Genomic DNA, 22,619 nt, shown 5'->3' with positions numbered 1-22,619 from the left:
ATTGATCCAGACTGCAGTTGTCACGAAACACCTGCAACCGCCAGGATTCCTGCCCGCAGAACAAATGGCGACAATAGAGTAGTAAGCTGGATCAATAGGCACGCAGGATCGGTATATCTTAGCGGCTCGGACACAAAATGAATCTGCGTCGAGATCTAGGGTCGTTGTTTGACAATATTTAAAGAGGCCTCGAGTTTCTGCCTTGGCCCTACAACTATCATTTCAATTTATTCCGCTTTATCAGTTTTCTATCTCCATTTACTTATCATGTCTGCTACTCTTGATCTCGCAATCATGACCCGCGTTGCCGCCGGGTCAGGGCTAACCATCCACCAGCCGCATGAGGAGCAGTACACCTACGCTGCCATAGCCATTGCTACAGCAGTAGGGATGCTCAAGCACCAGGCTACTCGTGGGGTCCTCGTCAACATCGCCCTGATCTATGACACCACCCGTTGTGGAGACCAACTATTTGGGAGGGACCCTCGCTTAGCTGTACAGGCGGTGGATAACTTCATTCGGAAAATAGACTCCAGATTCCCCATGGTCACCATTGAGCGGAGATTGACCAACCTCGACTGTATTGCCTACCATGACCGATGTGAATGGGAAGGAACGCAGCAAAGCTGGGACCCACGGTCGTCTATGGTCGGCCTCAACACAGTGGTGCGTACTTGGTATTTTTTTTTATGACTCGTGGCTTTGAGGTTATAGTAACTGGTGAAGAAATTCAATGCCATGATCAACGCAGCCGGTGACAGTCAGGTCTTTCGAGAGTACCAATTCCAATTTGCGGCAGCAATCTTCCACGAAGTGGGAGGCCACATGTTGATCACCTACCTTGGGAACGGAGGCAGGGGCACGCCGCCAACGTTGTCTGCTCACGACTACCAGAGGAATACCAGGAGAGGGGAGTCTGGCAGGTATCTCGAGCTGAGTCTGTTTGGCGGGACTCTGGAGTTCTACAAGGAGACTGCCTCGACGGACACTGTGGTAAGCGAAACAAAGACAAGGCCTGTCCTGAAGCCATTCTGATTTCTGTCTAGAAAGGTGTTGCACATCTCATCGGGGCCGACGGATTCGCGCGAAAGGTAGACGACAGCGTATTCAGGGATGTTATGGACTTTGGTATGTGCAGCTCCTTCCTATGCCTGTACATCTGGCCTTTATCTGATAACAGGGAAATGACCTCACAGACGGTAACCCTGTCCCAAACTTTTCCTTCCCCTTTAGGACAACTGGGTCTGCAATTCATCCGCGCACGCTGTCCAGCATGGGCCGGGGCATGCCCGTCGACGCGTACATGAGGGACATGCAAACAATGATGGCCCAGCGACCTCCATCCGCGACTTTGTCAGGCTCCCGGTTTCGAGTCAGGGTTAAAGACATAAAATCAGTTCTCTCTGATCGTCGGAAGCGGCTAAGAGCCTGCTGATGTTTATCAGCGTGCGATGCTGAAATGGTTTTATTCCGTTATTTATTATAACAAGTTTGTTGATTTTATTGCGACACCAGCCGCTTGAAATGTGTCAAGTGTCTGCAGGACACTGTTTGAAATAGAATCCGTCCTTGGATGTATTTTGCTATTCGATTTGCTTGTCTACAATCACCTAGTCCTATACTCCCATGTGCACACCGATGTGGGCATCCAAATCTCATAACGACTGGAGACTCCAGCGTCATCCAGTCCGAATTGCCCAAGTGGTAGTGGCTGCTTCCGAAGAATGGGGCATCAGGGTAGAATGTTCCACAACATTATTGCTAATTGGCATGCGGTATTACACAATTCTTCATGACTCCTTATGAAGGTCACTGGTATAGCGCGGCTGCTGTGGGGTAAGTGGTATAGAGTTGAATTTAGAAGTCAAAGCATGAGACAATAAGCGGCTACTAAGGCAGGCTGTGAATAGGGCAACGGCATTGGTACATGGGGGGTTCAGGTCCCTATTGGTAGATGCGGAGTATGTGCAATACTTCTGTAAGATGTTGACGACCGTTAAGTTGCTCGCGCCGCTACGGCGTCAAGGAGGCCATACACCGAGATCGAAGCAATGAGATCATGGTCGCAGGGCTCGGGGAGGCTATACAAGGAATATTCAAGTCTTATACTGCGGCAAGGGTAAGAACAGCAAGGACTCTCATATTGTCCCCGAAAGCTAGAGTATCGACAATAAGATGTTTAATTGAACACTTGTCGCAATAATCTATAAAGTAGATGAATTCGGCAAGAGATACACAGTTTGTCCAAGGAACAGACCGTGCAGCCCTGTGGATCCGCGATTCCACACTGACATCACCACAATGACTTCACTTCCTCCTCCACTTTCTTCCCCTCTGTTCTGCAACTGACTGCACAAGCATGGAGGAGTCGCAGTCGCAGTCAAAGTCGAAGTCGAAGTCTCGGTTGCAATCGCAGTCGCAACAGCAAGATGGCATCTCCTCCGAAGACTGGGCGCGGCCAAGCTACGATCCTGCCCACGGCCAGAAGGTGCACGAGGGACATGGCCTGGACACGGGGGTCCGGGTGATGGGTATGTTATCGTTGAATATATCCAATACAGCTATGTTAAGCAGAAGTACTGATTAATGTAGACGACGGCCGGCTGAATATCAACCTGACCCCGAACAAGCCCTGGCTCCAGCGCATCGCCCGCCATACAAAAGAACACCCATACCCGCGCGGCCCCGTCGATCGCAAGCCCTCGGTATGCTTCCCTCCCGGCGAAGAAGAACACTACCCACTGCGTCTGAACATTGTAATCCAAGTGGTCGGGTCGCGCGGCGACATCCAGCCCTTCATCGCCATCGGGAAGTACCTCGCCTCACACGGCCACCGCGTGCGGCTCGCCACGCACCTCTCCTTCCGCGAGGCTGTGCTCGACCAGGGGCTCGAGTTCTTCAATATCGGAGGCGACCCGGCGGAGCTGATGGCATTTATGGTGAAGAACCCCGGGTTGATGCCAGGGATGCGCACGATCCGCAGCGGGGCGATCCAGCGGCGGCGGCGCGAGATGAAGAGTATTTTCAGCGGGTGCTGGCGGTCTTGCTTTGAGAGTGGCGATGGGACAGGCATTGAGCATCATGTTCGCGAGGATCCGTGGAGTGACGAGGTGGACTATAGGGATGTGCCCTTTGTGGCCGATGTGGTGATTGCCAATCCGCCCAGTTTTGCGCATTTGAGTTGTGCGGAGAAGTTGGGGATTCCGTTGAGTATGATGTTTACGTATGTCTTTCTTTCCTGCTCTCTCAATTGTGTTGGTTTAGTATATATGTTGATATGTTGATATGCTGATTGATGTTGATGTAGCATGCCCTGGTCAGCTACACAGGCCTTCCCTCACCCCCTGGCCAACATCCAGTCGCAGAATACCGGCCCGTCAGTCGCAAACTTTGCCTCGTACGCCATTGTCGAGATCATGATGTGGGAAGGACTCGGAGATCTGATCAATCGCTTTCGCAAGCGCGAACTAGGGCTGGACCCGTTGGATGCCATCCGAGCACCGAGTATCGCGCACCGGCTCCAGATCCCGTATACATATTTATGGTACGCCACATATCCAAGGAAAAAAGAAACATCACGTTAATAACTTATGTATGTGTAGGTCGCCCGCTCTCCTCGAAAAACCTCTCGACTGGGGCAACAACATCGACGTCGTCGGCTTCTCGACCCTCCCCAGTCCATCAGACTACCAACCCCCCTCCGACTTACAAAACTTCCTCAACGCCGGCCCTGCCCCGATCTACATCGGCTTCGGGTCCATCGTCGTCGACGACGCTGCAGCACTAACCCGAATCGTCTTCGACGCCGTGCAAGCAACCGGCCAGCGCGCCGTCGTGTCAAAGGGCTGGGGCAACATCGGCGCCGAAGAAACAGACACAGAGTCAATCATGATGATCGACAAATGTCCACACGACTGGCTTTTCCAGCACGTCTCGGCTGTGATACACCACGGCGGCGCAGGTACAACAGCCGCCGGACTCGCGCTGGGTCGCCCCACCGTTGTGGTTCCTTTCTTCGGCGACCAGACCTTCTGGGGCAGTATTGTCTCTCGCGCAGGCGCAGGGCCGGACCCGATCCCCTGGAAAAGACTGACGGCGGAGAAACTGGCCGATGCAATCCGGTTCGCGTTGAGGGAGTCCACGAAGGAGAAAGCCGCGGAGATCGGGGAGAATATGCGGCAGGAGGAAGGTGTGCGCAACGCCGTGTGTTCATTCTACGGTCATATCGACGAGGAGGCGCTGCGGTGCGCGCTTTGTCCCTCTCGTCCGGCTGTGTGGTGGGTGACGCACTCGCATATCAAGCTCAGTGCGTTTGCGGCGACGGTGCTGGTTGAGACGGGGCTGCTGAAGCCTCATAACCTGGTGCTGTATCGGTCCAAGGAGTATGATACGAGTCGGGACCCCAGAGGGCCGTTGTCGGCTGGTGCTGAGGTGTTGTATGGTGTTGTGACGGACTTTGTGGCGACGATGGCGTCCGTTCCTACGGATGTGGCGGAGGCGTTTAGGGGGAATGGACATCGGCACCGGTCGAAGAGACATCTGCGGCATGGGAAGAAGAATCGGCCTATTCATGCGTGGAAGAAGGAGAGGTATGCGCAGGGGAGGACGAACATGGGAGTTAGCAAGAAGAGTGATGCTGAAACTGAGACTGAGGGAGGGAGCGAGGAAGAGAGCGCTGGGAGTGATACCAGCCCAAGCAGTTCGTCCGCATCGTCGTACAGATCAGCACGAGAAGGACAGGAAACCTCGTCTTCATCAGTGTCGAAGAGTCGGACAAACGGCGCAGCCAGCAATGCAGAAAGAGACAGAGACGTCGATGCCATGGCATCTGCCGACGTAGACGTCTTCTCCAAGATACCTACCAACGAAGACGCCGCGGACGACATGAAGGCACTGAGTCTGGAGAATACAATCGGACGACACCAGAGCAGAGAAAAAGCTGTTGAAGTGCGTGAAGTGCTGACCGATGCGCGATACCATGTCTCGCGCGCCGGAAAGCACCTGCTCGAGTGGGTTCTTCTGCTGCCCACGGATCTGACGATGAGTTTCTCCAAGGGGTTCCATAATGCGCCAAAGCTGTATCATGATCCGATGGTCCAGGAGACGCCGACGGTGCGCGGGGCGCGTGGAGGGCTGCGTGCTGCTGGGACGGTAGGTCTATATCTATATCCCGCCTTGCAGAAGCGGTGCTGAGTATGTAGGAATTCACGCAGGAGTTTTACCAGGGCGTCACCGGTATCGTCACACAGCCCATCCACGGACACAAAGAGTCTGGGACTGCAGGCATGATTAAAGGCGTTGGCAAAGGCGTCGGGGGTGTCTTTCTCAAGCCAGCTGCAGGTAGGGCAACCACCGCTGTGCACTTCATTAGCTAACGATACAGGTCTCTGGGGACTGGCAGGATATCCGCTCAAGGGGATACATAAATCCCTGCGCAATTCACTCTCAAGAAGCAAGATCCGGGATATACTGGCATCGCGCATCAAGCAGGGCATCGGGGAGATGGTGGCAGCCACGCCAGAGGAACGAGCAGCGGTGATTCGGCAGTGGAATGAGATGCAAAAGGGACTCGAGACGAATGGCACATAATACCCATAGATAATAATGATAATCAAAGTTGATTCCGAGAACTCTCATCAAGGCACTGCTGAGTCTATCCTGGACTTTGGTACGGTTGGATATTATGGGTGAATATATACCCGCCAAGAACGCACAATATTTACCAAATATTTAACTTTACGAATACTCCAGAGTAATTTGATAATACGAGGCAGATGGGAGATGGGTCTTTGCTCGAGTCTGCTCGGAGTCTTCGTCTGCTAGGCTGCTAGTGGTGTTGATCTGGCTGGTAATACAACTCAGCCACACTTCCTTAGCCGACCTGCCCCTCAATCACTCTCGTCTCGTCTCTCGTCTCTCTTCTTTTCCTTTTTTATCTTCTTCTTTCTTTCCTTTTTCCCTCTTCTATCATCCCTCCCACCACATCATGTCCTATCCACCCCCAAATAACTACGGCCAGTACTCGCAGGGCCCTCCCCCTCAGGGCTACCCCGCCGCATATCCGCCCGCCTCGTATCCCGCCCACCAGCCGCCATACGGCCCTCCTGGAGGAAGTCCAGCTCCCCCAGCCAGCTCCGGAGGATATCCTCCCCATTCATCCGCACAGCAACCGCCGTTCCAGGGCTCTCCGTACCAACAATACCCCCAACACCCACAGCAGTTCCAGCAGCCGCCCGCGCCCTACGGCCAACCCCCCTGGGGCTCCGGTCCCCCTCCAGCCCAATACGGCACTCCTCCTCCTCCCCAGGGCGCACACGGATCGCACTCCCCATACCCCCCTCAAGCTGGCGGACAGTACCCTCCTTCCGGCCAATACCCGCCCCAGGGCCACTTCCCGCCTGGCGGTCCCCCACCGGGTGCATACGGTGGCCCTCCGCCCGGGCCTCCTCCCCCGGGTCCTCCCGGTGCATATGGCGCACCACCAGGCGGATATCCCCCAGCAGCACCAGTTCCCGCGCCCCCATCGCTAGGATACGACCCTGACCAGCGTGCATCCGGCGACGCCTCAAAGGAGGCCGACGCCCTCCGCAAAGCCATGAAGGGGTGGGGCACGGACGAAAAAGCGCTGATCAGCGTGCTGGCAAAGCCCGACCCGTTGCAGATGGCGCTGATCCGGAATACGTATATGGAGCGGCACGGGCGCAATCTGGAGAAGGACCTGAAGAGTGAACTTTCGGGGGACTTTGAGATTGCGATGCTGGCGCTTGCGGCGGGGCCGTTGGGGCAGGATATTATGTATCTCCGGGAGGCGATGAGTGGGATTGGCACGGATGAGATTGCGATTAATGATGTGCTGATTGGGCGGTCGAATGCGGATCTGCGCGCGATCAAGTACCAGTATGTGAATAAGTATAGCAAGGCGCTGGTGGAGGATATCAAGAGTGATTTGTCGGGCAAGACGGAGAAGTTCTTCCTGATGCTGTTGAATGCGGCGCGGCCGGAGCGCGGGACGTACTTTGACCAGGCGAGTGTGGACAAGGATGTTCACGAGCTGCATCTGGCCACGAATGCGAAGACGGGCACGGACGAGATTGGCGTTGCAGCGGTGTTTCTGGCTGCGTCGGACCAGAAGCTTGTGGCGGTTGCGCAGGCCTTTGAGGCCAAGTACCACATCTCGCTGGAGAAGACGATCAAGAGTGAGTTTAGTGGGCATCTGGAGAAGGCATTACTCGGACTTCTCGCAAAGGCCAGAGATCCGCTCAAGTTCGATGTCGAGACGATGCTGGCGGTTGTGCCTGTTGGCGGAGGGAAGCCGGATATGAAGAGGCTGATATACTGGGCTGTGAGGCTTCATTGGAACCCGCCGTACCTGAAGCAGGTCAAGGAGGCCCTTCAGCAGCGGACAGGCAGTGACTTTGGCCGGAGGATCAGGGCATCGCTGCCCCCCGGCGACTTGCAGGACGTGATTATGAGGGTGTGGTCTTGATTTTCTTTGTGTGATGTTACCCGGTAATAAGGATATCATGAGGGAGTATGTAGTATGTAATGATTCGTCAATGCGTCTATCTCGTTATTTCATACACAGTCTTAAAGAAGGCAAGACGGAGACAAAAGAAGAAGCCAACACCCGCAATGCTGATGCTCATCTATACCGTCGTCAATAGCCATATCATATCATATCGTTTCACTTCATTTCATATCATCCCATCACATCACAAACAGGCACCGCCGCAACAGGCGCAACTTTAATCCCCAGTTTCTGCGCATACTGTCTCCCACGCATCCCAAACGAGGACGACTTGGTCGACAGCGCGTCCTGGCTGTGGCTGCGCTTGAGGCCTTGGATCCCTTCGCGGACGACGTCCTCGTGGATGTGGATCCGCACGGGCAGTTGGCTGCAGCTGTAATTCTTTTCTGAAATGTGGACGAGGGGCGTAGATTTTACGTCCAGTGCTGCAGCTGTAGCTGCAGGTGCAGTCACCGTGGGAGGCGCATTTCGAGACGGAGTACTCCGTCGACGGACGAGACCCTTGACCACGCCGAGGATCTTCTCTTTCACGCAGGGGGAGGGCGAGGGGTCATTTTTTGTTGTGATGGTCGTTGTAGTAGTCGTCGTGGCCATGGGTAATTGCTTTTGTGGTTGTTGTTGTTTTGTAGGAGGGAATAAAAGGCCCTCCTCTACATCCTCGTCCTCTGTCTGGCGGTATTCAGTGTTGATCGGCCCCTTCTCATACAGAATCTCATCCTCGTCCTCAATATCACTATCACTGTCGCTTTCGCTCTCCAGCACGTCGTCCATATACCGCTTCATACTGTCCTTTGCTTCCTGGATCGTCCGGCAGAGGAGCCGGTGGTGGCCAATGCATCGTCGGAGATCCGGGTCGCCGGTCTGTGCTTCGCGGTAGAGTCTTTGCTTGGAGAGGGCCGCTAGACGGGAGAATTGATCTTGGGGGGGGACATTGGCTTTTGCTTGCTCGCGACCTCGGGTCTGGCGGGCCATGATGATTGGGGGGATGCGAGTGTTGGGTTTGCTGGGTTGGGAGAAGCGGTCCATTCTCCGGGTTGCCTTGTAGACAATGGATAGATATGTACAATGGGTGGTAGAATGGTAGTAGCAGATCAGTGTGGTTTCATGAGGGTAGCATTGAGAAGAAGAATAGCGCGGCGGACCTGGCCACCCAGTTTATATAGGGCCTTTTCAACCTTATCGCTCTGCACAGACAGCCTTTTCCTCCCCTCCCGGCCGGGCCTGCGCCCGCTCTGCACGTCCCCCCAATGGGGATGGGCAATGGAGCTGGACCCGGGCAGCTCCAGTGGCATAATGAAACTTTAAACACAAGCACAGACGTTGACAGCCGGTGCCAGCCAATCGCAGGCCTGCCAGACGGCTCTGTCCAAGCCATTGCCACGGGGTAACCATGTTAGCGGGAAACTCTGCCAGGCCAGTCGGGTGGTAGCGAGCGGTGGGGGGGTCTGGCCTGATAGAGCCGTCATAGACTCCTGCAGGCCACATGCCACGAATCACGCTGCGGGAGGGCAGGATAAGCTCGTCCATGGGTCTGGGGATGAAGAACCGTGGATCTGGGGAGCTCGGAAAGCTCTGCCAGATAGCGATAGCAGTCCATCTATCTGGCCTGTGCTTTCTCTGGCGGCGGCGTAGACTCGGCTAGACCCTACAGCGGGGCGAGGCTGGATCTGGACTGATCGATGAAATCTCTATTGCAAACAAGGACATAATCTATACATACAGTCATATCAACAGCGAGAACACCAGCCCCAGGCCCAGCAGCCACAATGGGCTTTGCAGCGAGACGCCCGCCGAGTCATCGCCGTCGGCCCCGGGTGCGCGATTCGCCCTGACAGCTGTGGCATTCCCAACCCACGCATTCCAGTTGGTGAGATTGCCTGGACAACTGCCCACGATCTCTCGCCCTTTCATCTGGGCCAGCAAGTCGCCGTCGCGCGTCAGAGTCACCACCACCTCGCCGGTGTGCTTGTCGAACGGGATGGCCCCTGTATAGACCCCCCTGCCCCCATCCGGCACATCCGTCCACTCTGCAGTGCGATTCTCGCCCCCTATACTGACCTTCACGTCTGCACTCCCTTCCAGCAGCGCCGAGTAGAATACTTTGTCCTCGAGAACTTCCCCGGGCTTGAGCAGAGTCTGGCCCTGGCTTTTACTGTTGCCCACTGTCTTCCCGTCTCCACATGCATTCGCCGCACTGACTCGGTACCAGACACTCAACACCTCGTCCCCGATCTCCGCGGCCTGACTCGTGTCCTGACTCGCGTCCTGCCCTGCTCCAGCTTTGTACTGACTTATCCAGTATGGCAGCATTGTCCGCCACCCATCATGCGGCATCCCAGACACATAGTCAAACGGCGCCCCCGCGCTCTCCAACACCCCGGTAGCCTTCTCTCGCAGAGGCCCAATATAGTGACTCTCCCCGTAGTCATTCCAGGTCAAGATCTCGACATACTCCGGCTGCAGCTCGATAACCTGCTGCCAGCGCTGCGCCCAGAGCCCATCCCCCTGCCACACCCAGTTCTTGTTAAACTGGCGCAGATTCGTGTAGAACCACGGCGACACAGGCATGATATACGACTTGCCCTCGTGCTCCAGCGCGTCCATGAACTGCTTATCCTCCGTCGTGTTCATCTCCATGTTCCCGTACGGCCAAGCATCCCAACTCATCAGCCCATCTATGGCAGCCACCATCGACGCCTTGGCGACCCCCGCAGACGCCCACGACGGGACGAAATAGCAGCACGTATCATTGCCGACACTCTTGCCGACATTTTTCTTGATATCCGCCCAGTCCCCCGCGGACTGGAAGCCCTCGAAGGTACTAACCAGTGCGCGCCCGTCGTCGTGGCGATAGTACGCCTCGTGAGCCGAGTAGTTACTGAGTATTTTCACGACCTGGTCTTTGGGCCAGTGGCCGTCGCCGGAGTAATCGAGGGAGAAGAATAGTTTGAAATCTTGCTCCTTGGCCACGGCGAATGCGTCTTTCAGGGCCCTTTCGGTGTGGTTTGCCCCGAAGCCCGAGTTGAGGGCGAAGGCGTCGATGGAGGATGCTTGTGCTAGGGTTATGTCGGATTCCCAGTCTGATGTCGTGTAGTTGGCTGTGTTTGCTAGCTGTTGTATTGTATGTTAGATTGGTATTTTACTGGTAAGCTTGATTGGGTAGTACCATGAAATGAGCAAAGACGGCCTTTGCTTGGACGTATTGAGGGATTGCGAAGAGAGACAGGAGGATTGGGAGGAGACTCCATAGCCGAGTTGGTGCCATTGTCTGAGGATTCCTCAGCGCAGCTGGCAGAGGAATGAAGAAAATGAAAGACAAAGACAGGGAAACTGAACCACAAGCAAGAGCACTCTACTTCAATTCTTCGGGGGGCTGAGCATACTAATACCCTCCCCAAGTACCTGAAGTACCTCCATCCCTGAGTGACTCGACTGGACTTGACTTCAACCAACGAACCCTAAATCTGTGTCTTTCGTTAATACAAATACCCAAGTCAATACTATTACTTGGCTAATCCAGCCATTGGATGAGGAGCACCGCCGGCCATCGATAGTTCTGAGACAGTGCTTCCAGTAACGATATTCAGGAGATAAATATACTTCTGCGGTGGGCTAGCTGGCTGGCTGGCTGTTGGCTGGCTGGCTCCAGAGAATGTGCTGCGCTACGGTACTGCATATATGGATGGCATGTCAATGTTAACGCTCTACATCTGGAGACGCTATTGTCTTGATATATGATATGTCAGAGTGATATATCGGACTTGAAGTGGAGCCTGGGGTGTGCGTGAGAAATTTTGCGCGAACACGCGGAGGCCAGTCAAGGGTGCCAGCATTAGGTTTAGATGAATGGAAGATTGAAGTTACAGAAGGCCTATTGAATTCAATTCCTGGTGCTATGGCATTGTTCGTGATGCATCTGTTGATGATGTCGCACCGAATCCCATATGCACTGGCCTAACTTTGCCTGACTTGCTATACTTAACTAGAAGGATTGGCAGATAGAATGCATGAACTATTTCATGTATATCGTATGCAAAATTGACGTTGACACTTGCGTGCTCAACAAACGGCATGGGTCTTCCCCGTCTGCCCCTGGAGGGAATGCTGCTCACCACCGTAGAACGAGTGCGCATTCGGAAGACTCGTTCCATGTTGGGCGACATACCTGTCACATTGACTTAGCATGATAGGAGAAATAGACATGACATTTGGCAGCCCAAGGTAATAATCATGCGAGATAGACGGAAACGGAAACGGAAAGGGAAAGGGGACGTACTTTGTATACCGCGCAATGGTCTCCTCATCCATCTCCTCCAGCGACTTGATTGCCATTTGCACGTCCTCGATTAAAATCCCGCACCGGTGCGCCGTGAAGTCCTCTCTGATGACGACGCGCATGAGCTTGAGGCTGTTGCTCTTCGGCGCCATCGTGTAAGCAGGCACAACCCACCCGCGCCGTCTCAGCACAGCAGAGAGCGCGAACTCGTCAAACAGTCTAGACTCGTCGTCCGGGAGCCGGAATGCAACTAGTGGGACGCCTTTGTCTCCGTTTCCGGAGTTGTCGCTGAGGATGATCAGGCCCTGGTCCGAGAGTCCGCGGGCGAGTTTCTGCGATATCTGCACGAGGTTCGACATTACGGCTTTGTACCCGTTTCTGCCGAGCCGGATCAGCTGGTAGTACTGACCTATTATGTGCGCTGCGCCTTTGGAGAAGTTTAGTGTGAATGTGGCCTGCTCAGCGCCGAGATAATTGACGTTGAAGATGAGCTCTTTGGGGAGAAAGTCTGGCGAGCGCCAAAAGACCCAGCCAATGCCGGGATAAACCTGATATCATGAGCCAATAAGCCATAAACAGAGTTGACAAACGTACCAGTCCATATTTATGCCCAGACACGTTAATTGAAACGACCTTCTCCAGCCGGAAATCCCAAAGCCGCTGAGGGCAAATAAACGGCGCCACAAACCCACCACTCGCGGCGTCGACATGAATCGGACAGTCAATGCCCTTCTGCACAAGCAGGTCATTGATCCCCTTCACGTCCTCGTAGTGCCCTGTGTAAGTCGTGCCCAGGATCGCACAGATCCCAATCGTGTTCTCGTCGACCAGGTCAACCGCCTGCGCAGGATCAATCACAAACCTCTCCGGCGTGCAGTACACATATCGCTCCTCGACGTCAAAGTACCGCGCTGCTTTCTCCCAGCAGACCTGGACCGCGCTGTTCATGACGATATTCGGCCGCACTGTGTCCTTCCCAGCGTCACGGCGCTTCTTCTGCCATGTCTTCTTCATTGCGAGCAGGCCGAGCATGATTGCTTCTGAGGACCCGACGGTCGATGTGCCCATTGCGCCTTCAGCTTCTCCTTCCCCTTCTTTTTCTTTCTTGCTGTCTGCCGAGTCCGAGTGTGGGGTTTTAGGGGCGTTGAAGAGCTCCGCGATCATGTTGATGCACCGTGTTTGCATCCGTGCAGATTGGGGGTATTGCTCGAAGTCGATGAAGTTTTTGCTTATGGCGTTGGCCATGAGGTCTTGGGCTTGTTGGTCCTGTTTTCTTAGCATCTTCTTGTAATTGCAAGTGTTCACATACCATATAAGTCGTAACAAAACTCGCCATGCTATTGACGGTTACTATATAAAATCGATAGGGAAAGGTAGGTCAACCCACTTCAACAACGGATTCCCATCAAGACTCAGCTCGTCGCTGATCAACCGGTACGCGACATCCGCCGGCATGCCGCTCCGGTTCATCACATACAGAGGCAGTTCCTCTGCTGCATACTTGGTCCCGTAGACGCCGGCATATTCGGTTGTTGTGACGGAGCTGTCGCGGGCGGATCGCCGGTCGCGGTGGGTGTCGGATTCCTGCGTGACGCGGGAGAGGTTCACCATTTTGCTTTATTCAGATATAATTACTTGCTCGTTAGAAGTGAATGCGTGAGTGTCATATGTTGGGGGTGTTTGTGCAGGTGTAGGTGTACCCGGATAGGGCGGGTGGATGACCTCACCACTCTAGAGTAAACAGAGCTGACTTTATTCAAGAACTAATAGTAATAGGTGAAATGAGGATATGTACACTCTAATACAGGAATTCCATAATGTCAATGTCCAGTCCGCGTGGAACAGTCACCTTTTTCAACTCGTTGATGTCCACGTCGTCGGGCGCAAACACTCTAGACAATTAGCACATCTATCCCAAAAAAAAAAACACGGTCTGCAAAGTGGAAAGGAAAGGCAAAAGAACGCACTGCATGAAATGAACAGGCGGCGTGGTCAAAGTCGAGTCAAAGTCATCTGGGATCTGGAGGTTTTTGCCCTTATATATTTCGCGGACTCTGCCGTCGGTCAATATCACCGCCACCACCATCAAGCAGTTCTCCATCTGCACAATACAAGAAGTCAAGATAGTAAGAAAAACATACCTATCGGCAAGAACTTTCCCATCACCATACTCCTCATGAGCCGGAACACTATCGAACCGGATATCGAAGCTCTAACTCAACTTAGTACCACCAGATTTGCAGGGTAGTTGGTTAACCAACCAGCTCTTTAGTCATAGCTATACAATCAGACTGTTGATTCCGTTACGCGTAAGTCTTGTTAATATCAGGTAGAGAAGGCAAGGTTAACCGGAAGTCCATTCCAGTCCTCAGCGACATGGTGGGCTTATAACTCGTGGCGAGTGCTTAGAGTTTGTCATTTCCCTGGACACACGGCGATCCTCACCACTTTTATTGGCTGGAGGAGGTGATATCATCGATTCAAGCCACCTTTTGCGAGCTCGAGTGACATGGGATGCGGGGCTTCTGTTGGTCCCGGCTTATAGCTGTCACTGTTATAGTCCGGTTGTCGTGATGTTAGGGTGGGCCTGGCGATGTAATGACGTTGGGCGGAATTGGATCCCATTTGAATACTTTGATACCACGTGGGGGCGTTGGTGTAAGAGAAGTAAGGATGTCTAGGTAGTGCTGTGGCTAAAGTATTGTCTCTTTCTAAGTTTCTATTGTATAGGTAGGGCAACCGTAGGCCTAAGGCCTAACCGACAAGCGTCGGTCTCTATCTCATCAAAACTATCAGAGTCATCAAGTCATCTAGATCATCAATACACCACAGACTCGTCAAACATGACTCGTCTCATCCCCTGCACAATAAGGACTCTTCGCCCTCATCCACTCCCCCCAAAACCACAACATCGCAGGCGCCACAACGCCCATGGCCAGACTAATAAACCCGAGTAAACTATTCCCCCATCCCAGCCCAAGAGCCCGATACAGGCCATCTGCAAAAAGAGGGAAACTAAAGCCCGCCATGGTACGCACAAACGCCGTCACTCCAGTCGCGCTCGCGGCGTATCTGGTATAGGCGTCGATCACGTAGGTCTGGCAGCATTGGAAGGTGATGATCAGGCCGATGGCGAAGAGAGCAGCGCCGATGTTCGGCACTATCCAGTGGGTTTTGTACTCTGCTGTCCAGCCGTAGATGAAGAGGCCGATGGGGACGATGAGTCCGCCGGGGATCATTAGGGGGATGCGGTATTCTGGGATGCCGTTGTTGTTGTAGTGCTTAGCGAGGCGTTGATAGACCTAAACCGTTAAAAGTAGTCAGTGTCTATCCGAAGAGCAGTTGTAGAGAGTAGTTGTAGAGAGAGTTGTAGTGGGGACTTACGATATCAATAACACGACCGCAGAACTGAAGCCCTATAACAAAACCAACTCCTAGAGAGAGGTAATTCAAACTCGCCGTCCCTTTGCTCTCGTTATACGTCCCCTCCCACACCGTAGGGAACGAAGCCAGCACAAGATACATGAGTCCATACTGATACCCGCGGTAAAGCGCAATAGCCTGAATAGCAGGCTGCGTAAAGAGCATCCGAAACGGCCTGACAAGGTTCTTTCGCAGAAGCTGGGGGAAAGTCCGGTCTGGCTCGTCGTACTCGGTATACAGCGTCTGGTTCCCGGTCTCCTTCTGCAACTTCTTCTTCTTGGTTGCAAGGATCTTGGGCGCGTATGTCTCGCGGAGGAACAGGAAGGCTAGAATCTGGACTAGGGCGTCGGCCATTGATACGATCCAGAATATCCAGCGCCAGGACATGTACTGGGTGAGATATCCGCCCGCTGTATAGGCATTAGCAAGATGCAGATCAGCGTGGGAGAAGGGTTGTGTATACCTATCGGCCCAATCGCAGGACCTATGAAGGGCATCACACTGTATACTGCCGTCGCGGATCCTCGCTCATTCTTCCTCCAGCAGTCACTCAGGACGCCTCCGCCAATCTGTAAATGTAGTATTAGCATACAGTAAGTAGTCCACAACAGGTACGTAGGTACTATCACATACAGCCTGCGGCGCACTCCCCCCAAGCCCACTCAGAAACCGAAAGGCAAGCATCTGCTGCTTTGACGACGCAAACCCACAAACGGTATTAAAAACCAGGTATACCATATTCGCAGACTGCAGGACCACCACGCGCCCGTACATCTCCGACAGCGGGGCCAGGATAAACGGGCCCAGCGCGTACGCGAGCAGGAAGATCGACATGACGAGGTACTGCTCGATGCCTGAGGTGATGTTGAAGTCACTGGCTATCTGGTCTAGGGCGGGCGCGACCATTGTGGAGGAGACTGGGGAGATGAAGGTGAAGCAGGAGACGAGCAGTGTGGCAGACCATTTTCGACTGAGGCTCCAGTTTAGGGGGTTTGTTGGGTCGGTGGGGGATGACCAGGTTACCTGAGATCAATGAGTTTGAATAGTACTAAGAGTATAGAGGTGTTAATACCAGCTTTGCGGTGTAGTCTGGATTAAATGGAGTTGACATGTCCTCCATAGGGTTGTCCATAGGCTGTCCGGATTCTGGCTCCGACAACGAATGGTCTCTGTAATCCACAGATGAATTCAACATGATGTTTAAGCGAATGACTTGTTTGCAAAAGCGAATGAAAGGACGAAGGAATGCACTAGAGAGACGCTGTTGAGATACTTACTCCAGGCTTTTGCGTACCAGCCACAGCTTATATACTTTTATACAGCAGAACAACAAATTTCCCACTCCCCACCAGCCAGACCATCCTCGCTTCTCGATTCATTCAATTGATCATAATTGCTGTGCCCACATTTACGAGATTGAGGCGCAGTTGTAGCTGTCTGCCCGAAATCCAGTGACATTGGCGATACAGCATCCAGGCAACAGGATATCGGGCTTCTTCACGAAAGCCCAGAACCCACATTCCCCAGTCGCCGATCGTCTAAGCCACAAGTGAAAAGTGATCGTGTGCGAACAACGAATGGATTAAGTAAAAGGATTCTATATTTGGACCCCATGCCAGGGTCGACAGGGCTGCGTTGTGTGTAACTGGGGGAGAAAAGGTGAAGCTGGGGTCCCGACGTCAGAGGCCCCAGCACCACCAGTCAACCTTGTTTACAATTCATACCTCTGCAGGTGCTGGGCCACTACAGGCAGCTATATAACAATTTTTAGAAATGATCTGGGCTTGTTTATCACACGGCCTGTGAGGTCGGGCTGGTTTTTGGAGACCGTATTCTGGTCTTGGACTGAGGCGGAGCGGCCCAAACAAAGCAGAACAGTGAGACAAGCGAGCAAGAGCAATGGAACGAGATGTAGAGATCTGATGCAAGAGTTAGAGGCCGACTTACCCGGGTAGTCTGTTATAAAAAGGTGTTGCTCCGCAGCTGTAAATATACCTTCGACATCCAGTGCCTAGTTCCAGCTTTTACTTACTCTCGTTCACAATCAATATAACCCATCCACTCGCTTGTTTATCTATTTCATAACTTGCAATCATGAATATTCTCGTCTGCCCCTCTGGCTTCAAAGGCAGTATCAGCCCCGAGACAGCTGCCGACTGCATTGAAGCAGGTATTCTCCGAGCCATGCCCTCGGCCAGTGTCCGCAAGGTGCCTCTTGCCGACGGTGGAGAAGGCTTTGCTCAGGCCCTCGTCGCAGCAACGAATGGAACAATCCGTAACCACCGCGTCACTGGCCCGTTGGGCACACCCATAGACTCCTTCTACGGAATCCTGGGAACTGCCTCCCCATTCGAGACCAAGACGGCCGTCATCGAGATGGCCGCGGCAGCTGGTCTCAGCCTGATCCCTAAGGCCTCGCGCAATCCATGCATAACTACCACGTATGGAGTTGGCGAGTTGATTTCCGCTGCCCTCGATGAAGGCGTTGAGCGTATTATCATCGGCTGCGGCGACTCCGGGACCAGCGATGGGGGCGCAGGGATGCTCCAGGGTCTTGGGGCCAGGCTCATAGATCGTAATGGGCAAGACCTCCATCGAGCAGGTGGAGGAAAGTCTCTTGTATCCCTTGCCGGGATCGACTTCTCCAAGATGCATCCTGGGTTGAGAAACGTTTCAATCGAGGCCGTCTGTAACTGGAAAAACGTCCTCTGTGGTCCTGAGGGGGTCGCTCGTGTGTATGGGCCTCAGAAGGGTGCAACCCCTGCGCAGACAGAGTTACTGGCAGCTGCATTGGAAACATACGCGGTTGTTATTCATCGTACCCTTGGGATCAAGATATCGGATATGCCTGGGAGCGGTGCTTCGGGCGGCCTAGGGGCTGGTCTCCTTCTCGTCCAGGCTAAGCTGCGTCCGAGATACGATGCGTTGATTGAATACTTCCACCTGGAGGATATTTTCAATGACGCTGATCTGGTTTTCACGGCTGAAGGGATGATTGATGACCAGACGCCAAGGGGGAAGATCCCAGCGGAGGTAGCCCTGCGGACGCAGGAACGGGGAATACCTCTGATTGCCCTTGCTGGCACAGTCGGCCAGGGTTCACGGGTGAACTATGCAGCGGGAGTCGATGCATTTGCGTCCATCCTGCAGCGACCGTCGACGTTGGAGGAGGCGATGGAGGAAACTGAACAGTGGCTGGCGGAGGCAGCAGAGGGCGCGATGCGGATGGTGCTGATAGGACGGCGTCTGTAAATAATTCTGTTAATCTTACGAGTGATGAATGATGATTTGACTGATACTATTCCCACCGATCCCTGGAGTACTGAAGACCATAGAGGGATGTAAGTCCCATAAGCGTGGTATAGGAGTAATGAGATTTGGTTGATGACTGGACGTTGATCGCTGACTCGGAAGAATTTCGATATTAAGCCTTCTTGGTCCGCTTTACGGGTCTTAAAAGTCTGCTACCAATCATACTTGATGGAGTGAGGAGGCTGCTAATAGGGGCACAGGGGCTTACGGAGTACACGGAGTAGGGGTTGAGGGTCTGTCAGCCACGCAAAACAGCCTATTATCAGAAGAACCAGTTCAGGAATCGGGGTCCGCGATGGACGGGCCAGATTCAGCAATTGATGAACCTCATCCTCCATAAATTTCACCGATATTACCATCATCAGCCGATATTGGACTTTGCCGCCGGTTAATATCGAGCGATCCGAGCGCAGCAGCGGTGATAGTCGGTCGCTGAAACGCCAAGATTCTGAGCTTGATTGAGAGCCTTCTTCAGGGTCTGTCAGTGGTCGGGGCGAGCCGACTGGACACTGGCAAAGGGCTGTCATTGCGTTGTGTGAGGCGCGGTGGAGCGGGTTTTGTATAGATGAAACCCGCTGCTTGGCAGGGCTGCTCATTAAACGTCCGATGCATCAGAGTGCCCCAGGGCTTGTATAAATTATCGTCTGCTGCTGCTGCTGCTGCTGCTGTTGCTGTTCTGCTCATTCTCATCACTGTCTGCACTCTCTCTTTTATTTTCTTGTTGTTGTTCTGTCCTGGCGACATCACATTCATTACCCTCCTTCACTTCTTGTATACTTGAATACCTTCAACATGAAGACTTTCGGACTTCTCGCTCTGGCAGCGAGCGCTAAACTCGTCTCCGCCCACACCACCGTCATGGCCGCCTGGGTCAACGACGAAGACCAGGGCCTGGGCAACGGCGAGGACGGCTACATTCGCACTCCCCCCAGCAACTCCCCCGTCACCGACGTGACCTCCACCGACATGACCTGCAACGTCAACGGTGACCAGGCCGCCTCCAAGTACATCAAGGCCGCTGGTGGCGACAAGCTCACCTTCGAGTGGCACCACAACAGCCGCGACGCCAGCGACGACATCATCGATCTGTCCCACAAGGGCCCCGTCATGGTCTACATGGCACCCACTGAGAAGGGCTCCGCGGGCAACGGCTGGGTCAAGATCGCCGAGGATGGCTACGCTGATGGCACCTGGGCCGTCGAGACCCTCGTCGCGAACGACGGCAAGCACTCCGTCACCGTCCCCGACGTCCCCGCTGGCAAATACCTGTTCCGCCCGGAGCTCATCGGCCTGCACGAGGGCACCCGCGAGGGCGGCGCCCAGTTCTACATGGAGTGTGTCCAGGTCGAGATCACCTCGTCTGGCTCCAAGACGCTCCCCGAGGGTGTCTCCATCCCCGGTGCCTACAAGGCCGACGACGAGGGCGTCCTCTTCGACATATACAACGACTTCGACAGCTACCCTATCCCCGGCCCTGCCGTCTGGGACGGTGCCTCTTCTGGCTCTAGCTCTGGCTCTGGCTCTAGCGCCAAGGAAGCCTCTGCTACCTCCAGCGCTGCGCCTACCTCCAGCGTTGCTCCTACATCCTCTGCTACTGCTCCTGCTGGAACTACTACCGTCCCTACCATCCCTACTGCCGCCCCTACCTTCACCACCAGCGTGAGGCCCACCTCCACCGTTGTCCCTTCTAGCTCCACCACTGCCCCTGCTCAGCCCTCTAGCTCCAGCGGTACTGGTGGCCCCGGCCAGCTTTGGGGCCAGTGCGGTGGACTGAACTTCAAGAAGGCTACTGGCTGTGCTCCTGGTCTTACCTGCAAGCAGTTCAACCCTTACTACCACCAGTGCATTAAGGAGTAAATGTTCGGCGAACTAGTGTGTGGTTAGATAGATCTTTAATCTTTGTTCTGTTTGTTAGTTAGAGAGTGGGCACTGAGCTTCGTTGTCTAGTTGTGGTTGTGGTGTTGGCTGGTTACTTTTGAATATAGACGGTGATCAAACATCAGAAAAGGTTTCTTCCATCGTAAGATAACGGAAACGTATTTAATTTGTATGATCATGGCATACTGAGATCATGAATTGCCATAAAATAGAACCCAACCTAACTACTACACAATCCCATCAATATCCTCCCCACTCTCCTTCTCCCACGGAAACTCCTTCTCCACAGACTCGACCAGCTCAGCATGCTCCAAGCTCCTAGGCGTAATTTCCAGTCTATACGGCACCGGATGGCTAATAACCCCCGGCATAAACGCAGCAGTTGCACTCCCCTCGCCAGCCATGGCAATATCAAACACAGCCAACGACTGCGCGATCGTCAGGAAAACGGTCGAATCAGTCATAATCCTACCCGGACAAATCCTCCGACCGAAGCCGAATGTCAGATTATGTGGATCTGGCTGTGGATTGGGCGTGAGGAATCGGTCTGGGTTGAATGTTGTTGGGTTTGGGTATGTGGATGGGTCGTGTGTGAATGTCCTATATTAAGAGAAGTTAAGAGAATGGTTTAGTATGTAGTTGTGTCCATTATCATGAAACGGGGTGGAAGTACCATATATTAGGCAGAATCAAAGATCCTTTCGGTATGAGGTATCCCTCATAAAGATCGTCCTCGGTGCACATATGTGGGAGACCCATTGGGGCGACGGGATGCCACCGGAGGGACTCGTTGACGACGGCTTCAATATAGGGCAGTTGAGACCGGTCGGCGAAGGTGGGGAGTTTATTCGGTCCAATGACGCGGTCGAGTTCCTCCTGTGCCCTTTTCTGAACGTCTGGGTATAGAGCCATTGCAAGGAAGAAGCAGGATATGGTTGAGACGGTCTGTGTCGATCTGTCAGTGGATTGTGGCTGTTTATTGTTATCCAAGCCTGCGGCCTGGTGGGTGGACGTACTGTATCAACACCGCCGGCGTAGAGAGACGCCGTGGAGAATTTTATGACTTGTTCTTCCTTTGGAGTGAGTTGTCTATCTTGAGATTCCTCCAGCAGTTTGGATAAATATGAGGCCGGATACGTGCCTTGCGCCATCTGCTGAAGGACGAGACGATATGGTTTCTCGGTTGTCTCGAGTAGATTCTCCCTCCACGAAGCAGCAGTGCGCTTGAACCCTGCCCCGGGGAACCAAGCTGGTATATATCTCACTGTCTATTATTAGAGTTGTGCTTCAGATAGGTAGAGCAAGACACTCACAAAACGGGATCGTATCAACCATCCAAGTTCCCGGGGTAGCAGCAACAGAGAAATTCTCCAAAGCCTTATTCGCAGAATTCACGAGAGGATCACGACCGTGCGGTTCAATGTTATACCCGTATGCGATCTTCAGAATAACCGCCCCGGTCTCCCTGGCTGTATCAGCACCAGATACAAATTGCTAGCTAGCTAACTAGCTAGAGCTGGCAGGCGAACTCACGTCCGAATATGTTGATTCAAATCGGCCGGACTCTGCAAAACACGTAGTAGAAACCGTCGGACCTCCACCTCTTGGAGATCATTGAACTGCGCAACGGCATTCTTGCTCCCCAGCACGCGGTGCATGGCCTTGCGGTAGGCCCGGAATGTATCCGAGTAGGGCTGCATCGCGAGGAAATGCTCCCACCCGACCCTACCATGGACCGTTAATATCGTCTTCTTGAAGTTGCCTTTATGTAGAGCGGGAAGTAAGTTACATTTCACCAGCAAAGATCATCCTCGGTCGCGAGGAGTAAATATTGGACCGTTTATCGAGAAGGTCGAATGCGATGCGGGCATCGTTGATGATGACGATTGTTTGGCCGAGGACGGTGATGGAGCTTATTGGGCCTATGCATCATTTAGCTACTGGCTGTTTTATTGAGACTGCTTTGTCCAGACTGCCTACCATATGTATCCTTGAGCTTCAGCCAGTGGACCCAGTCCTGCTGTCCTGGAGACGGAAGGTCTGCGAGATTACCGATGATCGGCTTGGCTGGAGGTCCTGGAGGGAGAGGGGCGGTTGGTTTTGTATTATAAAAAACGTGCTTAATTAAGTATAGAATGGAAAATGCGATTGCGGTGCTGAGGAGGGTGTTTAAGATGGCCATATCGGCAGTGTCAGGATAAG

At 53.5% G+C, this 22,619-nt stretch overlaps 10 protein-coding genes across 10 annotated transcripts; 4 read left to right on the top strand and 6 right to left on the bottom strand.

Annotated features, from left to right (window-relative positions):
- Window positions 1–267: 267 nt before the first annotated feature.
- Window positions 268–5,589, top strand: ASPSYDRAFT_86678 (glycosyltransferase; the record flags this gene model as incomplete). Its single annotated transcript, XM_040851711.1, has 10 exons — window positions 268–666; window positions 727–993; window positions 1,047–1,128; window positions 1,197–1,299; window positions 2,359–2,531; window positions 2,593–3,223; window positions 3,308–3,544; window positions 3,603–5,151; window positions 5,202–5,340; window positions 5,384–5,589. The coding sequence occupies 10 exons, from the start codon at window positions 268–270 to the stop codon at window positions 5,587–5,589; spliced, it is 3,786 nt and encodes a 1,261-aa protein (XP_040706839.1).
- A 916-nt stretch (window positions 5,590–6,505) lies between these two features.
- Window positions 6,506–7,486, top strand: ASPSYDRAFT_144743 (annexin; the record flags this gene model as incomplete). The annotated part of the gene is made up of 1 exon (XM_040841461.1): window positions 6,506–7,486. A coding segment is annotated over one exon (981 nt), but the record flags the coding sequence as incomplete, so codon positions are not given.
- A 107-nt stretch (window positions 7,487–7,593) lies between these two features.
- Window positions 7,594–8,783, bottom strand: ASPSYDRAFT_679421 (uncharacterized protein). The gene has a single exon (XM_040850419.1). The coding sequence runs from the start codon at window positions 8,552–8,554 to the stop codon at window positions 7,700–7,702; it is 855 nt and encodes a 284-aa protein (XP_040706837.1). The 5' UTR covers window positions 8,555–8,783; the 3' UTR covers window positions 7,594–7,699.
- A 467-nt stretch (window positions 8,784–9,250) lies between these two features.
- On the bottom strand, window positions 9,251–10,793 carry ASPSYDRAFT_144120 (glycoside hydrolase family 71 protein; the record flags this gene model as incomplete). Its single annotated transcript, XM_040841404.1, has 2 exons — window positions 9,251–10,639; window positions 10,695–10,793. 2 exons carry the CDS (start codon window positions 10,791–10,793, stop codon window positions 9,251–9,253), a joined length of 1,488 nt encoding a protein of 495 aa, XP_040706836.1.
- Window positions 10,794–11,396: 603 nt separating this feature from the next.
- Window positions 11,397–13,415, bottom strand: ASPSYDRAFT_197085 (glutamate decarboxylase; the record flags this gene model as incomplete). Its single annotated transcript, XM_040843740.1, has 5 exons — window positions 11,397–11,693; window positions 11,805–12,352; window positions 12,399–13,070; window positions 13,114–13,141; window positions 13,192–13,415. The coding sequence occupies 5 exons, from the start codon at window positions 13,413–13,415 to the stop codon at window positions 11,588–11,590; spliced, it is 1,578 nt and encodes a 525-aa protein (XP_040706835.1). The 3' UTR covers window positions 11,397–11,587.
- Window positions 13,416–13,508: 93 nt separating this feature from the next.
- Window positions 13,509–14,249, bottom strand: ASPSYDRAFT_41721 (uncharacterized protein). The gene is made up of 4 exons (XM_040846330.1): window positions 14,066–14,249; window positions 13,946–14,016; window positions 13,772–13,858; window positions 13,509–13,696 (listed from the first exon to the last, which is right to left on the bottom strand). Exons 1-4 carry the CDS (start codon window positions 14,078–14,080, stop codon window positions 13,603–13,605), a joined length of 267 nt encoding a protein of 88 aa, XP_040706834.1. The 5' UTR covers window positions 14,081–14,249; the 3' UTR covers window positions 13,509–13,602.
- Window positions 14,250–14,455: 206 nt separating this feature from the next.
- ASPSYDRAFT_41720 (MFS transporter) lies at window positions 14,456–16,489 on the bottom strand. Its single transcript, XM_040846329.1, has 5 exons — window positions 16,300–16,489; window positions 15,861–16,250; window positions 15,691–15,796; window positions 15,189–15,637; window positions 14,456–15,106 (listed from the first exon to the last, which is right to left on the bottom strand). The coding sequence occupies exons 1-5, from the start codon at window positions 16,420–16,422 to the stop codon at window positions 14,642–14,644; spliced, it is 1,533 nt and encodes a 510-aa protein (XP_040706833.1). The 5' UTR covers window positions 16,423–16,489; the 3' UTR covers window positions 14,456–14,641.
- Window positions 16,490–17,096: 607 nt separating this feature from the next.
- ASPSYDRAFT_41718 (glycerate kinase family protein) lies at window positions 17,097–18,536 on the top strand. Its single transcript, XM_040846328.1, has one exon. It carries the CDS (start codon window positions 17,322–17,324, stop codon window positions 18,477–18,479), a length of 1,158 nt encoding a protein of 385 aa, XP_040706832.1. The 5' UTR covers window positions 17,097–17,321; the 3' UTR covers window positions 18,480–18,536.
- A 795-nt stretch (window positions 18,537–19,331) lies between these two features.
- Window positions 19,332–20,396, top strand: eglD (putative endoglucanase; the record flags this gene model as incomplete). Its single annotated transcript, XM_040849081.1, has 1 exon — window positions 19,332–20,396. The coding sequence occupies one exon, from the start codon at window positions 19,332–19,334 to the stop codon at window positions 20,394–20,396; it is 1,065 nt and encodes a 354-aa protein (XP_040706831.1).
- A 248-nt stretch (window positions 20,397–20,644) lies between these two features.
- Window positions 20,645–22,599, bottom strand: ASPSYDRAFT_142931 (cytochrome P450; the record flags this gene model as incomplete). Its single annotated transcript, XM_040841289.1, has 7 exons — window positions 20,645–21,017; window positions 21,091–21,362; window positions 21,434–21,681; window positions 21,731–21,882; window positions 21,951–22,142; window positions 22,207–22,339; window positions 22,398–22,599. The coding sequence occupies 7 exons, from the start codon at window positions 22,597–22,599 to the stop codon at window positions 20,645–20,647; spliced, it is 1,572 nt and encodes a 523-aa protein (XP_040706830.1).
- Between the last annotated feature and the right edge of the window lie 20 nt (window positions 22,600–22,619).

The sequence above is a fragment of the Aspergillus sydowii genome (genome assembly GCF_001890705.1).
Source record: "Aspergillus sydowii CBS 593.65 unplaced genomic scaffold ASPSYscaffold_2, whole genome shotgun sequence".
Taxonomy (NCBI): domain Eukaryota; kingdom Fungi; phylum Ascomycota; class Eurotiomycetes; order Eurotiales; family Aspergillaceae; genus Aspergillus; species Aspergillus sydowii.
Note: the sequence above shows the minus strand (reverse complement) of the source record. Positions and strands in the feature narration are given on the sequence as shown.

Coding starts and splice junctions, on each gene's coding strand:
- ASPSYDRAFT_41720 (XM_040846329.1), bottom strand. CDS start 16,422: ATGTTGAATTCATCTGTGGATTACAGAGACCATTCGTTGTCGGAGCCA. Junction 15,638..15,690: donor TCCTGCGATTGGGCCGATAG/GTATACACAACC, acceptor ATGCCTATACAG/CGGGCGGATATCTCACCCAG. Junction 15,107..15,188: donor GCGGTCGTGTTATTGATATC/GTAAGTCCCCAC, acceptor TTAACGGTTTAG/GTCTATCAACGCCTCGCTAA.
- ASPSYDRAFT_679421 (XM_040850419.1), bottom strand. CDS start 8,554: ATGGACCGCTTCTCCCAACCCAGCAAACCCAACACTCGCATCCCCCCA.
- ASPSYDRAFT_41718 (XM_040846328.1), top strand. CDS start 17,322: ATGAATATTCTCGTCTGCCCCTCTGGCTTCAAAGGCAGTATCAGCCCC.
- ASPSYDRAFT_41721 (XM_040846330.1), bottom strand. Junction 13,859..13,945: donor GGGAAAGTTCTTGCCGATAG/GTATGTTTTTCT, acceptor GACCGACGGCAG/AGTCCGCGAAATATATAAGG. Junction 13,697..13,771: donor CCGCCTGTTCATTTCATGCA/GTGCGTTCTTTT, acceptor CTAATTGTCTAG/AGTGTTTGCGCCCGACGACG.